The following is a 15,046-nucleotide window of genomic DNA, read 5'->3' on the forward strand; positions in this document are numbered from 1 at the left end:
ATGATCTCATCCAACTTCACTCAAAGGTACAAAGGAGAAAATAGGGTTTTCAATGCGTCATTAACAAAACTGATCAACCATCATATTTAAGCCTACACGAATAACTCTAAAACCATCAAGTAATGTGGATGATTGAGTACATAATTACACACTTTCTCCCTCTACCAAGACTACGCATCTTTATTAATTTGATTAGGAAAACATATCTCATGTCCTTAAGTGTATCACATTCCATCCTTTATAACAATATCCTAGAAGATCAATGAATAAAAAAAAATCAAATAGATCCTAAATAAGAAAACAAAAAATATATATATAAAAAAAAATCAAATAGATCCTAATAGGAAAAAGATTTTCATACAGGGCAACATATAATCACCAAAATGGCAAGAGACCAATTGAGAGATCAAAAATAGAAATATTTTTGTAAGAACTAAAAAAAAAATAACCCCAAAATTTTGCGTGGAACCACCTTCATCATTCAAAAAATTAACCATCACTCAAAAAAAAAAATGAATACTCATTGTTTAGTCTTAACTTACCGCGTCTTATATGAGTCCACCAAAAATCCAATTAACCATTTTCTCTCTCCTCTTTCTCTCTCTGAACTTTTCTTCTTCACTGCTGTTCATTCTTCGAATCCATCAAATTATTCATTAAATTCTCAATTTCCCATAAAATCCCAGAATTATTCTGCTTTCTTTGATTACACACAAAGTACCCTATTGATTCTCTCTCCTCAAACCAAAATCTAAGTCCCCTAAATTCTCTCCTTTTTCTCAATTCTGGCTTTTAATGGCGAAACGTGCTTATAAGCTCCGTATCCTTATCTTCCCACTTTTTTAGTTCAAATTTCTGCTTCTTAGTTCTTAGCTTTTTTCAAAGTTTAATGGGTTGTTTTTGTTTTAATTTTTTGTGAAATGTACTTCAAATTTTTAAATTTTTTGTTTGTAGTTCATCTGATCTAAGCTCTTAAGGAACATTCGTTTGATTATACCGTTAATCTGTTTGATTTATGATTATTGTTGCTTGTATTTTGTTCATTTGAACATTTAGTAATTAATTAATTCAATATTTTTTTGGCGTTTTTTTGCTGCTTTCACCGACTACCCATGTTCTGTACATTTTATTTTATTTTATTTCTGGTCTAAGTACATTTATTTTTGGGTGACTTAAGATAATGGGTTAGCCTTCTATTTTTTTTAAAAATGTGAAAAATTGGAATTAATATGCAATTATCTGATGAATTATTTTGGAAAATTTCTTGACCAAAATTAAAATGTAAAGAGGAATTTGCGGCACACTCAGCAAATGTGAATTGTCTTCGGATAGGGAAGAAAGCATGCCGCCTTCTTCTGACGGGTGGAGATGATCATAAAGTTAACTTGTGGTCAATTGGCAAACCCACTTCTTTAATGGTTCGTACATTTCTTTCATTCATTTTATTAATAATTTAAGGAATAAAAATCATTGGAATGTAGATATGTTTATTCTGTAATTTAGTGTTCTTTTAGTGATTTAGACTTTGGAGCTATGTGAATGGAATGCTAAATAAGTATGGTTTTGCCGGGTTTTTGGATTTATGTGTATTGGTTTCAGTTTCATGGAAGCTTCTGACTTTAGTAAATGTGGTTAGGGAACAGTTTGTCGCGGGTGTACCGAAAGGATACCGGTTAAGCTGACCATTAATGAGTTGTTTGAACATGAGGAGGGGTTTGAAACCTTATTTGATCAGACCGCTTTGTTGGTCTTGGCCATTCTGTTCTGTTATGAGAGGATTTTGATTTGGAGATATATTTTGCCAAATTTGTAGATAGTAGTAATATGCTACAATACCATTAATTAGGTGCTAGTAAAGAGGAAGATTTTTTGCTGGATGCAAGTTTGGATGTTTCCCTTTTCGCTTGTGTGTTGGGAGAGAAGAAAACTTTTGGTTGCACATGTGGGTCAAAGTATGTTGCTCGTGTAAGTACAGATTAGTTGTCATTACTACCACTGAACCTGATGTAGTGATCACGAGTAATGCTTGTATTTCATAGTAACAGAAATACGCCGTTCATCACATTTCACATGCTGATTTCGTTACTTCATTATGATGTTTTAGCTGTGTTAATAGAATTTACCAGCAAATAGCTGATACATGATTATCTTAGCTAGTTCTCTTGGTTTTTGCAGAGCCTATGTGGCCATACCACTCCTGTCGAGAGCTTGGCCTTTGATTCGACAGAGGTGTTGGTGCTTGGTGGAGCTTCTTCTGGTACAGTGAAGTTATGGGATCTGCAAGAAGCAAAGAGTGAGTTTGTCAATGTCTTACCTGTTTTAAATTCTTTTTGGACAATATAACACATGGCAAGGTGAAATCTAGGTATATGGCTACAGATTAAATCTAGGATGATAGTCAATTGATATTACTCTTTGAACATTTGGGGTATTGGTTGCAATTTTTAGTTCTATATCCTTAAACTTTCTGCGCTTATTATACTGATCAGGATTGTTGTTTCTTAAATGGACTTCCTAATCTTGTCAATGATGTCTGAATTGTAGTGGTTCGAACTCTTACTGGTCATAGATCCAATTGCACTTCTGTTGAATTCCACCCATTTGGAGAATTTTTTGCATCTGGTTCAGCAGACACTGACTTAAAGATCTGGGATATAAGAAAAAAGGGATGTATTCACACATACAAGGGGCACAATCTCGGTATCAATGCTATTAAGTTCACACCTGATGGTCGATGGGTTGTTTCTGGTGGATCTGATAATGTTGTAAAGGTAAGATGAGAAGTTCATATAAGCACTTGGCATCCAGGAAGCTTAGATGGCTCACTAAATCAGGGCTTTCTTTACTTAAAACATGTTTTTCCTGCACAGGTATGGGATTTAACTGCTGGAAAGTTGTTGCATGATTTCAAGTTTCATAATGGCCCTATCACATCCTTAGACTTCCACCCTCTCGAGTTCCTTCTAGCCACAGGTACTTGTCCACTGATCACTTGTAAAATTGCATGTCACAGTTCCTTTATTTATTTATTTAGTTATATTTCTCTATTTAAAGTAGTGACCATTTCCCAAGGTGGCAATTAATTCTTAGATTGATTTTTATCTTTGTCATAGTGTAGATAGAATCTTCCTTTTGCCAACGACCAACTTAATCTTTTTGAAGTTTTATTATAGCCCCTGTTCAAAAAGCTTACGTCAGTTGAGCACAAGTCGAAAAGAGAGCCCATGCTCTTTTTCCTTTCTTCAGATTTCAGAGTCAAGTGCATTTCGTGCGGGAGGCTTGCTGGAGGATATCTTTCCGCCACAGGATCCTAGCATCTAGGTTAAGTTATTCAATAAATGTGTATGTACATACATGTGATATGCTTGAACTTAAAAGCTATGTTCAAGTCAAAAGTTTTATGCAAATGAGTTATTACAGTTCTACCTATGGTAAAAGTATATCTTGAAAATTTTCTCACAAGCTCCCCATTTTCCGTTGTACAAGTTTGTATGTTATTGGTTTATTGAGCAACAACCAGTCACATGTTTGCTGATGCTGCCCATATTTCTGCACTGTAATATGTTGAGGTTCAGAAAAATGCTGCCTTGTTTGCTTTCCTTGCTCTGGTGATCAAATTAGGCACATTTTCTTGCTAATGAATTTCGCATTATCAGTCAAAATCTTGAAGTGCCTTGCTGTTACATCATAATTTACCACTGTTATATCGTGTTTCTTTCTTCCATGCCTATACCTCCTTTTGTTTATGCCCTTCTTTGCACAAGCCTTCTCCCGAGCACCTCTCGGACCTTAAGTTTTGTGCTGATGTAATGTTGCTGAATTGTGCCCTTTCAGCTTCTAATGTTATTTTTTGTTATCTAATTATGTATAGCATTTTTCAGGTTCAGCAGATAGAACTGTTAAATTCTGGGATTTGGAAACTTTTGAAATGATTGGATCTGCCAGGCCCGAGGTAATGATTTTTTTGTTGACTTAAAAATTCTGTTTCTGTACACTCATTCTAAGTGTGTAAATTTTAGGCTGTAGTTTGTGGAAAGCGCAAGTGTTAGACTGGTTCTAGTGGAGGTGTAGCTATTAAGGAATTTATTCTCCTTGCTTGGGGCACAATTTTTTTTCCCAGGCTTAAACGGAGGCATTATACGCACTCATCCTTAAATGAAGAACTTATTATTAACCGATGTAAATCTTATTTCGTCTTCTCATAGCCTCCCCTTACCATTCATTATTAGAATTTTGGTGGCTATGAGCCTATGAGAAATCGAAATAAGATTGAATAGTGTTTGAATACAATTTCTCACTTGTGGTGTCTTTGAGAATAATACCTCCATTTAAGGGATGGTTATTTGCAAAGTTCTTTTGTGTTTTGTGTGGTCAAAGTATAGGTTTTCGACTGCCCTTTTATCCCCTCTGTTGGTTATTGTAGCAATATGGGGCCCATTTAGTCATCATAAGAAGTGGGAAAAGTTGGGGATCGCGTGTCTTTATAAATATATACTATTCAAAAGTGTGCCTCACTGCTGCTATGGTAACATTTGAATAAACCAGGCTGCAGGAGTGCGTGCGCTAACCTTTCATCCTGATGGAAGGACCCTTTTTTGTGGATATGACAATAACCTGAAGGTGAGAACACTGACAAACTATATTTGGATGTTATTTTTGGTAAACCACAACCCTAAGCTCCTTTACTCTTAAATAGGTTTATTCATGGGAGCCTGTAATATGTCATGATTCCATTGACGTTGGATGGTCAACACTGGGTGATCTCTGCATACGCGAAGGAAATCTCATAGGTTGCTCTTCTTATCGGAACTCCATTGGTGTTTGGGTCGCTGATCTCTCAGTACGTGATTTACTGCAATCTTTGTATTAGCTACTTTACACACACCTTTAAACTTCTAAAAGCAACTTCAAATCCCTTTTTTTTCTCTTGTAGTGTGTTGAGCCATACGGGACTGCTGATTCTGGCGCACCTCAAGAGAGAAGTCCTGTTGAGCTGAAGGCTGACATGCGAGAAAGTCAGTCTGCTGAAGCAACGTCAACTGTTGGGTCTTCTTTCGGCTCTCGTTCCTCATCCCCAGATACCGATTCTAAAGATATTAAGAACATATATGTGGACTGTAAGTCATATCGTCTTTTCCGGTCAAGATATTGTAAATATGACAATATCTGTACTTACAGTTCTTAGCATTTTGAGAATTGAGATGGCTTGAAGTTTATTGGGGTCCACGGAATACATTATGCTAATTACAACTCCTTGCACTTAGTCTAAGCTCTTTCTCGAAAAAGATGTTTTTTTTCTTCAAATGCTAATAATGCTGAAGCTCAACTGAAAATTGACAAAAATGCTCGAGTATTTGTAGCAATGTTGGAGCTGTTTTTGTTTATGGGTCCTTTTTTACTGACTCAAGACAGCCTAATAAGGAGGTGTAGATGTTCAACATTAAGTAATGAATGAGAAGAGTTGTAAAAACTATAGGAGTTCGGAGTAGCTTTTAGGTCAAACCACTACTAGCTCCAAATGTTAGTGTTCTGTGAAGTTGTGTCAGCACTGGCCTTTAAAGTCTAGGGTATTGTGTTGTATGTTAGTACAACAACTAACAATCACTGTAACCAAGAGTTACGACAATAGCTAAATTTGCCGAATTGGCTCTTGATATTCTTTTCATCCTCAAAAAATGTGGCAACAACTTATGGACCTATTTCTTCACTAGATTTGGGGGGTGGGGAGATAGTTTTCTAATGTATTTAGTCAATGGTTTTGTCTTTCTATTCTCGTGTGTGAAACTAAAGATGCTAGACACTGCTGCGTTCTTATCCGTTGAATTCTCCTAATATGAATTATGAACTGATATGATCATTTTAGTTAGAAAGTGAACTTTTGGCTATATATTGACACGAGGCAGAAATTTGTGATCATCGCCCTTGTTAGAAATTTTCTATTCCTTAATAATAAATTAAAAGTTGAAAAGAACAAAGCCTTAGACCTCACAACATCAACCAAGGATGATGGTACATGTTGGCTATATATTGACACGAGGCAGAAATTTGTGGGTGAGAGGTCTCATGACAGAATGGCACAATACACGAGGCATGGACCCATGTTAGTCTGTACACTGCTTCTTGTATGTAGATTTTGGAAGATCATACATAGATATTTTCTCAGATCGTAGCCTCATTTTAGTTTGAAAATTTTCAAGTTATCACGTGCCAGTCTAACTAGGAATCTAGGATATTTTCTTTCCAGTTGGTTGGGATCATCAACTCTTCTATTCTCTATCGAGCGTTATGTCCACTGTTCAAAGTATAGACTGTCAAGCAAGATGTGAGACAGGGTGGGTTTTATTGTTAATTAGAGAAGCCTAGCTTGGAGATCGGAGTGTATCTTAGCCAATCCACCCACAAGTCCAAACCCATTTTTGATTGATACTGTTCTTATCTTGACACACATGACTTTTTATGGATTTCCTTACTACTAGAATCATGCCTGCAATAAAATTCATTTACTGGTTATATGTGGGTCTACGGTCTATACTTTATTTGGCCAATTGGCATGGTTCTGATGTCTTAGAAGGGACTTCTTCCTGTTAGTGTATAAAAGGAGTACATTCATCCTTAAATTCCTTTCTGACTCATACTACATGCCTTGTCATGCAATTTTCTTCTGTATGCCTAATATTCCAACTTTTAATAAACAATTTGTAATGTTAGTTTCTTGTATTGGAACTACAGATGAGAAGCCAATTAGCTCTCGCAAAACGCGCTTACGGAATACATCAAAACCGGTGCCGTCTGATTTGAAGGAAACCAGCAAGTTATCGTCTAAAAAACACAATACTCCTAATGCTACATCTGGAAAATCTAATGGTCAAGCTGGTGGGAGGTCATTTATTACCCCAACCTTTGTTCCTAGAGACAGTTCAAGTGGTAAAAGTTTTTCCAATTCTAGAAGAGAGTCAATTACACCTGCAAAGCCTGGTAGTGTGGGGTCGATCAAGGCTACATACACAAGACAGTCATCCAAGAGCAAGTATGATGTGGATGCTGCAGATCCAAATTTCCTTGATAGGTTTGTACTGGAAGTGGGAACTAGAGACAGTTCAGGTGGCAAATGTTTTGCAAATTCTAGAAGAGAATCAATCGCACCTTCAAAGCCTACACTAACAAGGAAGTCATCCAGGACCAAATTTGATATAGATGATGCAGATCCAAATTTCCTTGATAGGCTTGTACTGGAAGTGGGAGCTAAGGATTTAGATGGAGACAAGAATCCAACTCCAGAAAGTTTTGAAGAGAAGTTTGAAGAAAAGCCATCTCCTCCAATAGTTTCTGACCCTCAGAGTGGTAAGATCGGATCTCTTTTCAATGTAACCAGATGGATGAATGCCTTTATAAAAAGGAAAAATATGATTCTTCATAGCCATTACATTTATTAGTTTTTGCATCCTTAAAGCTGACCAGTCAGCAGTTTTATCTGTGTTTGCCATTTGAAGTCGTTTTCGTTTAAGCACTTTAGATTTTCTGCACTTACAATACCAACTGCCAAGAATATAATACAATAAGTTTTATCTGTGTTTTCCATTTGAAGTCGTTTTCGTTTAGCACTTTAGAGTTTATGCCACCTACAATACCAAGAATATAATTCATTCTTTGTTCCTGTTTTGAAACTCTTCTGCTATATTCTTTCACTTCTGTTATAATTCTTATTTGGTAATTCACATTATTAATTACTTAAAATCCAAATAATTATTAGAGAATATTAGAAATTTACCAGGATTGTGATAAAGAACTGAAATACTGAGTTAATCTGATAATCCAGTCCAGAAAATCAAAAAATGAATTGAGTTTTGGTTTTAAATTTTACCATAAGCATTTTGTTATTTTCACGTTGCTGTCATTGCGGAGTTGCTTCATATTTTATATTCGATGTTGCTCTCTTTTGATCTTTAAATAAATGATTTAGCAATGAAAAACCTTCAGTAAAGTGGATATCACCGATGGTGGGGTCTAGATAAGGTCAGTCTTCCAAATGTTCGGAGCCTTACCCTAACCTGTTGAATTATTGGAGAAGCTGTTTCAGAGAGTATAGTAGTAGTATTACAATTGTTTGTTTTATTGTCCTTAACCTACGCACACACATGTGTGTGAACCCGTGTGTCTAAGTAGAGGGGTGTGCTTCTGCATGGTCCTGTGATTGTTTTAATTCTTCGTATGTTTTCCGTGTTTACAGTAGGCGGTGAGCCCTTTGATCGTCAAGAGATGCAAAGTGTAAAAGTGGCAGATGGAGGTATAATCTTATCCTGGAAGTTTCGTTGCGAATGAATTTTGATTATGTGAAACCTAACTATAAGTTTTTTGAATTTAGCTGCAGCAGTTGCTCATGGTAGGACACGGTCTCTTGTTGAGAAATTCGAAAGGGGAAGATTTGTGGGCAGTGAAGATCAAACAATCAGCGCATCCCCTGATGTCGTTGCTGATAGGATTAACAGCTCTGCGACGCTAGTAAGTATATACACCGCATGTGAAGAAAATCTTAGAAGTAACATCTTAGAAATATTTTTCAAAGTAAATGAGAATTCAGCTTATGTGACCTTTAAACAAAAGATCATCCTCAAGCGGAAAGGAGTTTTTTTATTGGTCTTTGAACTAAGATAGACAATAATATTTAAGTAGGGTAATCAAGGGCTAAAACTGTTAGGTGCAATTACTATTTTGTGTGTTTGAGAGAGGGAAGTGCACTACTGGATAAGGAAGGAAAATTTTGATACTCTGAGATAGAATCACGTATCTTTTGCCTTCCCAGTTTACATACAAATAAAAAGATTAGCCTGCTATGTTTTGTATTATGTTCTCTATTTGTTGTAAATTGGACTAGTCAGGTTTTGGACGAGTCGGATATGTTCTAGGTTATCTCTTGTTATTGTTTGTGCTGAATTTATGTAGTATTTTTTCCATTTTCTTCATCCTATTGGATCTTGTATTTGAGACTACAAAGTTAGGTAGAAGTAGTATTCCTCCATTTTACTTGAACTTTCTTTCTTCCATGTGGGGTGTTTTTAAATTGTTTGTCTTTGATGCTTATTACCATCACTCCATGCAATTAATACACAAATGCACTAAATATGCTGCAATTGGTCAGCTGTAGTACTGCTTAATGTGAATAAAGTTTTTGTCAACTAAAAAGTCCTTGAGAAATGGTGTAAATTGAGGCTTTTACCAAGCTGACTGGAAAGGCTACGTGGAAATAAAAACCAATCACTTGCTAGGGCTTTATCAATTGTGCAATGCTCCTGCACTATGCTGTCAGATTTATTTTTGTTCTCAAGGAATGAGCTCACATGTTAATTAATGGAAAACCAAAAGTGGTTTTGTCAATATTTTCTTCAGAAGTTAATGCATAGTTGTAGAGAAATAGAAGTTCCCTTAACAGTGACCTTGTATTGAAATATGACTTGCAAATTCTGGGTTTGATTGAAACTTCTTCGTCTTGTCTGAAGTTCATTGGGATCTTATATTTTATTACTTTGCATGGTTATCAGAAAGAAGAGCCTCAAGTCTCTGGTAGAGAATCGCCCTCAGCAAGCGATGCATATGTTATTGAAGATCTTATGGAAAATCATGATGCTCTACTCAGTGGTCTTCGTGCTCGCCTCACAAAGTTGCAGGTAATTTATTGGTTCACACATTTGGGAGTGGATGGGAAGGCTTCCCCGCCCTTCTGGTGCAGATAAAAAAAGTCCACTTTCTTTGTTTTTGCAATAGGCAAACCTGACATGGAAAAACGGTTCCTTAATGGACATCATATCTATGTCTCTGCATGGTCATTATCCTCTCTGCTCTTTCTACTACGTATAGAGAGGCTTGAAAGTGATGATCCTAGTTCCATTATTGTACTAGATTTTGATACGGTTGTTTTAAAACTGTAAACAAAGTATCTGCTTGATTGGAATTTCAGATGGTGCGGCACTTGTGGGAACGAAATGATATAAAAGGCGCCATTACAGCTCTGAAGACGTTGCCTGATCATTTTGTGAGTACTTGTACCTTTATTTTTGTGTGTAAGCTTAACATATAAATTTGTTGATTGTTCCTGTGGTTTGTTGAATTCATCTCAAATTTGTAGTACTTAGAAAATTTGTTTCCTTATGGTTCAGGTCCAGGCTGACGTAATTAGCGTTTTTGCGGAGAAGATGGAAATTGTTACCATGGACTTGTTCTCCTGTATGCTACCTATACTGGTGGGTCTCCTGGATAGCAAGATGGAAAGGTAATTTTAATGTGTGTGTCAAAGTTGTTTTGCTATAACTTTAAGCATGGGAGATTTGGACTTGGGATGATAGATCACCTAGTAGTGTTCAGTTCTTTTGGAGGCGCGAGAGTGGTCTTGAGCTCCTACATCTGATGGTTGACACGTAATGGGGGCATAGCTCAGTTGCTTGTCTCAGCATGTCATAAACGGGGCAGGGACATAGGATATATCTTTCTAATGATGTTTTCACTCTATATTTGCAGGCATGCAAAAATGTCTTTGGAGTTATTGCTGAAGCTTGTTGCATGTTATGGGCCTACAATACGCTCAACCATCTCAGCACCACGTTGTGTAGGTGTTGATCTTCATCAAGAAGAAAGGTATAACTCTCCGATATAACTTGCCAAGCCAATTTTAATTTCCCTTTTCTTCTTTACTCCGTAAATGGGAGGCTGGCTGTGGGAAATAGGCCATTAATGCATGTTGAATATTGGGTGTTCATAATTCAACAGGATTGCGTGCTGCAAACAGTGTTTTATCCAACTGCAGCAGATACAAGGACTTCTTCCTGCACTTGCCAGGTAATTGCAATTCTAGGTTTCCTAGGCATTGTAGTTGTGAAAAAAAATTCATCTCTGCCAAAATCACAAGCTCATTCTTTGTTTGTTTCGTCAGTGGTGTTATTATTGCTTGTGCTAAAGTAGACTGGAAATGTATATGTTGCATTCATACAAAAATCTAGGCTTCCAATCTAGCTCATTCTTTGTATTAGACTGGAAATGTTTTTGTTGCATTCATGATTTGCATTAGACTTCCTTAATTGGTGATTTGCATTTAACACTTCCAATCTAGCTCATTCTTTGTTTGTTTCGTCATTGATGTTGTTATTGCTTGTGCTAAAGTATTTTGCTAAAGCAATGAGCTTTGTAGATTGGAAGCGTTTGTGTTGCATTCATACCTTGTTGTCAACTAAGTCCCGTAACAACGCTTAAACAGATGATTGAACGCGCAATTCATGTTTATCTCCCTTTTTAGTGGCTACCTGATTACCTACCAAGGTAGCTGTAAATTTGTTGATACTCCCTATACCTAAGTTCAGCCACAATGTTGGAGCGTAAAATCTGTTTTCATTTCTTGAGACAAACTCTAGTTATGTATGGATCTAAAGTCAACTGTTCCTGCAAATACAGGAAGGGTGGATCAGTTGCAAGATCTGCTTTGGAATTGAATCTAATACTTCAAGATCATAGCGTATAATTCTTACGACCGAATTTTTGGATCAACAAGGAAGGGTTTTGTTCCCTAGTTGTGATGTGCCAGAGCTTCTGTTGATTCATACATGCTGATTTTTGCTTTTCTTCCATCGCCTGTTAATATCTCCGGATGGCCGCCAAACACCAAGAATCAGTATTATAAATAATCAAATAGTTGGTTGTATTCTATGTATCATTTCCAGTCCATCAAAAGGATGTGCAAGCTTTTCACCTATTGCCATTCTTTTTTAGATGGGCGCTGCCCCCTGTAATTTTAGTTGTTAATTGTAATGTAACTATTTCCAATGAGAAAACGGCTGAAAAATCCCTGTATTTCATGTTGGGAAATTCATGAGACATCAGAATATCTACCTACAAAATTTACAAATTCAACATTGTTGTTTTGTTTCACAAATCAGGAAAACTTTTTTTTTTAACGCAAAGCTGAAGATTATATATTGCATATTAAACAAACAGTCCTTACAAAAGTGGGCTGACAACCAAAAACTTGAAGCCCAATACACACAACAACAACAACAACAACAACACAGGCCTAGAGAAAATACAGTCCAAAATTAGCAAAAACAAGTCCAAAAACTTGCCAAGCTCCAAATCTGCCAATTTGTCTTTAACATCCATGCTTGAGGAAGAACAAACCATAAACTCCTTACTCCTTAGCCAATTTGCTCCTGATCATTCACCATGTTCTGCTCCTTGCTTGATGTATCTGTCTTGTTCAAATTTTCCGCCGTGGTTGTGACAATGGTGGAGATAGTTCCAAAGAGAATCTGAGTAGTCACCACTTGAGGAGAAGTAACTGAAGTTGATGCTTCCTCTAAATCTATAATTTTTGGCCCATTCTGCCCCTCTACTGCACCCTCCAATCTTGGCACCCGGATGCAGCTTCAACCCTTCGATATCCCTTTGATAAGCAATTCGACTAAATGGAGGAGGATTAAAAAACATCTTGTGCCCAACTGTCATGCTCAACGCATATTGAGCAAGACAATGTGCCACCTTGTTAGCCCCATGAGGAGTGTGCTTGAACTCTATGGATTTGAACCTGCTCATCAGGCACACAACATCATTGATAACAGGAGAAAGCTCATGATAAATGTTATCCAACACTTCCCAACAGTTTCACCAAGGTTTCCGCATCCGTCTCCAGCTCCAAGTTTTGAACATCGTAATCAATAGCCATCGTTAGCCCTTCTCTCATTGCATACAGTTTTGCTGCCAAGGGAGTTATGACGTTATATTTGCTAGAGAAGCCCGTACACCAATTCCCAGACACTCCTCTGAAAACACCCCTTCCTCCTGCTTCATTCCGCTCCTACCAGCTACCATCAACATTTAATTTCAAGTAATCAAAACCTGGAGGAAAACAAGTGAGTCTAGGCACCTTTGCAATCTCCTTTTCTTTTTCCTGTAAAATATGTTTAGTAGACGTATAATCCATGAACAAAGCATTATAAACAGAGAAAGGTTTAGTCATTTTTAAATCAAAAACCTCTTTATATCTAGCGATCCAAATGTGTCATACTGCCGCACTAAATAAAACTTTCCATCCATGATAATGTAACCATTCCTTCCACTCAGAGTTATAAAACACATTCAGATTTATCCGAGAGGCACAATGAACTCGTTGGAAAATATAATTCCAAACTATGGAAGACTCCCAACAATCCCTGAAAAGATGAATATGATTTTCTGGATTAAGGTGACATCGCACACAAACAGGAGAAATAAACTCCAGCAAAACAGAGAGCTTTTGAGCTACTGGAAGAATTTCGTGACAACAATTTTAAAGAAGCATTTCGTATTTAAAAGGAGTTTTAATTTTCCACAAAGATTTCCAGTTGAAAGTAAGAGAGGATGGAGGATTAATAAAAGTGGTATTAGTAAGAAGAGAATAGACAGATTTAATATTAAACACACCATCTTTACTGTTAGTCCATCTAATATAATCCTCCGTATCCCTATTTTTAGAAAGGGGGACGCTTTTAATCATGTCACAAATATGGTCCGGAAGGTACTCTTTTATTCTATTTGTATTCCAAGTGCCATTTCTAATTATATCCCCAACAAACCAATGGCTAATAGAGTCAGGAATGTTTTTGGTTACTAACGTGTAAAGGGGTCCCGGGCCTCCAATGATGATACCACAAAGAAGTCGACTTTCCATTACCGATTCCAACAATCAAGCATTTGTACAATAAAGACCCCCCTTTAAGAATGTCTCTCCACATCGGTGATCGATGGGACCCTGGTATACAGTAAAAAAAAAGGCGGTTCTCATAAGGTATTTCTCATTAAAAATTCGAACCCATAACTTGTCCTGACTCGTTAACAATTTTCATCCTAACTTAGCCATGAAAGTAATATTCCATTCCCTTAAACTTCGAATTCCAAAACCTCCAATCCCCCATTGGTTTAATTTAGTGATTTTCGACCAAGAAGTACGAGCAATGTATATGCTTTTATCCACCTTATTCCAAAGAAATTTTCTAGAACTCTTTTCAATTACTAATCACTTTAATTGGAAGGAGAGAAGTTTGCATAGAATATAAGGGGTATGTGTTTAAAACTGATTTAATAAGAGTACACCTTCCCGCCATATTCAGCAACTTTACTGGCTACCTGCAGATTCTATCCAAGGTTTTATCAATAAGACCCGTGAAATTTGCAATTTTTAATTTATTAGCGCGAATGTCTACCCCTAAATATTTTTCAAAGGTAGAAGTGTGCTTAAAACCATAAATAGAAGCAATCGAATTACGCACCACATGACTCATATGAACTGAAAATATAAGAGAATACTTCTTCATGTTGATATTAAGACCTAATAAGGTACTAAATTGATTAAGAACATTGATTATATTATTCATATTATCTATGGTGACATTCCCATACAAGAACACGTCATCCGCATAAAAAACATGAGATTAACTAATATTAATAGTAATTCGCAAAGGCTTCCAAAAGCCTCTCTGGACCTGATGTTCGATGAGAGTAGAGAGTCTATCTAGGAAAAGAACAAAAGTTTAAGACGACAAAGGGTCTCCTTGACGTATGCCCCAGGACGGCGTAAACATTTCTGTAATATCGCAATTCTATAAAACAGTAATACGGGGAGAACAAATACATCTCATAATGAGCCGAATTAAATTCCCAGGAAAACTAAAATGAATAAGTGTTTCCCGGATAAAACTCCATTCTATACTAATCGTAAGCTTTAGTTAGGTCTAATTTTAAAGCCATAATATTTTTTCCCTTTCGACACTTATGAAAAAGATGAGCAACTTCCTTGAACAAAATAACTTATCCTCAATCCCCGTCCTTTAATAAACTAGATTGAAGGGGGATAATAATAGTAGATAAAATAGGACGGATTCTACTAGATATAATCTTTGTAATCAACTTATAAATCGTATTACATAACCCTATTGGTTTAAAATTCGACATTGTTTCAGGAGCATCAACTTTTGGAATTAGGGTAATATAGGAATCATTAGTTTGTGGGGGATATGCGAATCAGTAAAAAAAT

The 15,046-nt window shown here is 36.5% G+C and overlaps 1 protein-coding gene across 6 annotated transcripts; it reads left to right on the forward strand.

The window, feature by feature from the left end:
* Positions 1–520: 520 nt before the first annotated feature.
* LOC110799298 (katanin p80 WD40 repeat-containing subunit B1 homolog KTN80.2) lies at positions 521–11,914 on the forward strand. Of its 6 annotated transcripts, none has more exons than XM_022004523.2 (18): positions 521–820; positions 1,288–1,418; positions 2,176–2,293; positions 2,545–2,771; positions 2,871–2,973; positions 3,882–3,952; positions 4,546–4,620; positions 4,697–4,840; positions 4,934–5,117; positions 6,730–7,341; positions 8,228–8,284; positions 8,363–8,499; positions 9,537–9,662; positions 9,953–10,027; positions 10,152–10,264; positions 10,510–10,626; positions 10,759–10,827; positions 11,437–11,914. In XM_022004523.2, exons 1-18 carry the CDS (start codon positions 796–798, stop codon positions 11,501–11,503), a joined length of 2,451 nt encoding a protein of 816 aa, XP_021860215.2. In that variant the 5' UTR covers positions 521–795; the 3' UTR covers positions 11,504–11,914. The 6 variants fall into 6 exon arrangements, with proteins under 6 accessions (XP_021860215.2, XP_021860217.2, XP_021860218.2 ...); XM_022004525.2 differs by having other exon boundaries at positions 537–820; positions 8,369–8,499; XM_022004526.2 differs by having other exon boundaries at positions 537–820; positions 8,372–8,499.
* Positions 11,915–15,046: the final 3,132 nt, after the last annotated feature.

The sequence above is a fragment of the Spinacia oleracea genome, chromosome 6 (assembly GCF_020520425.1).
Source record: "Spinacia oleracea cultivar Varoflay chromosome 6, BTI_SOV_V1, whole genome shotgun sequence".
NCBI classification, from domain to species: Eukaryota; Viridiplantae; Streptophyta; class Magnoliopsida; order Caryophyllales; family Amaranthaceae; genus Spinacia; species Spinacia oleracea.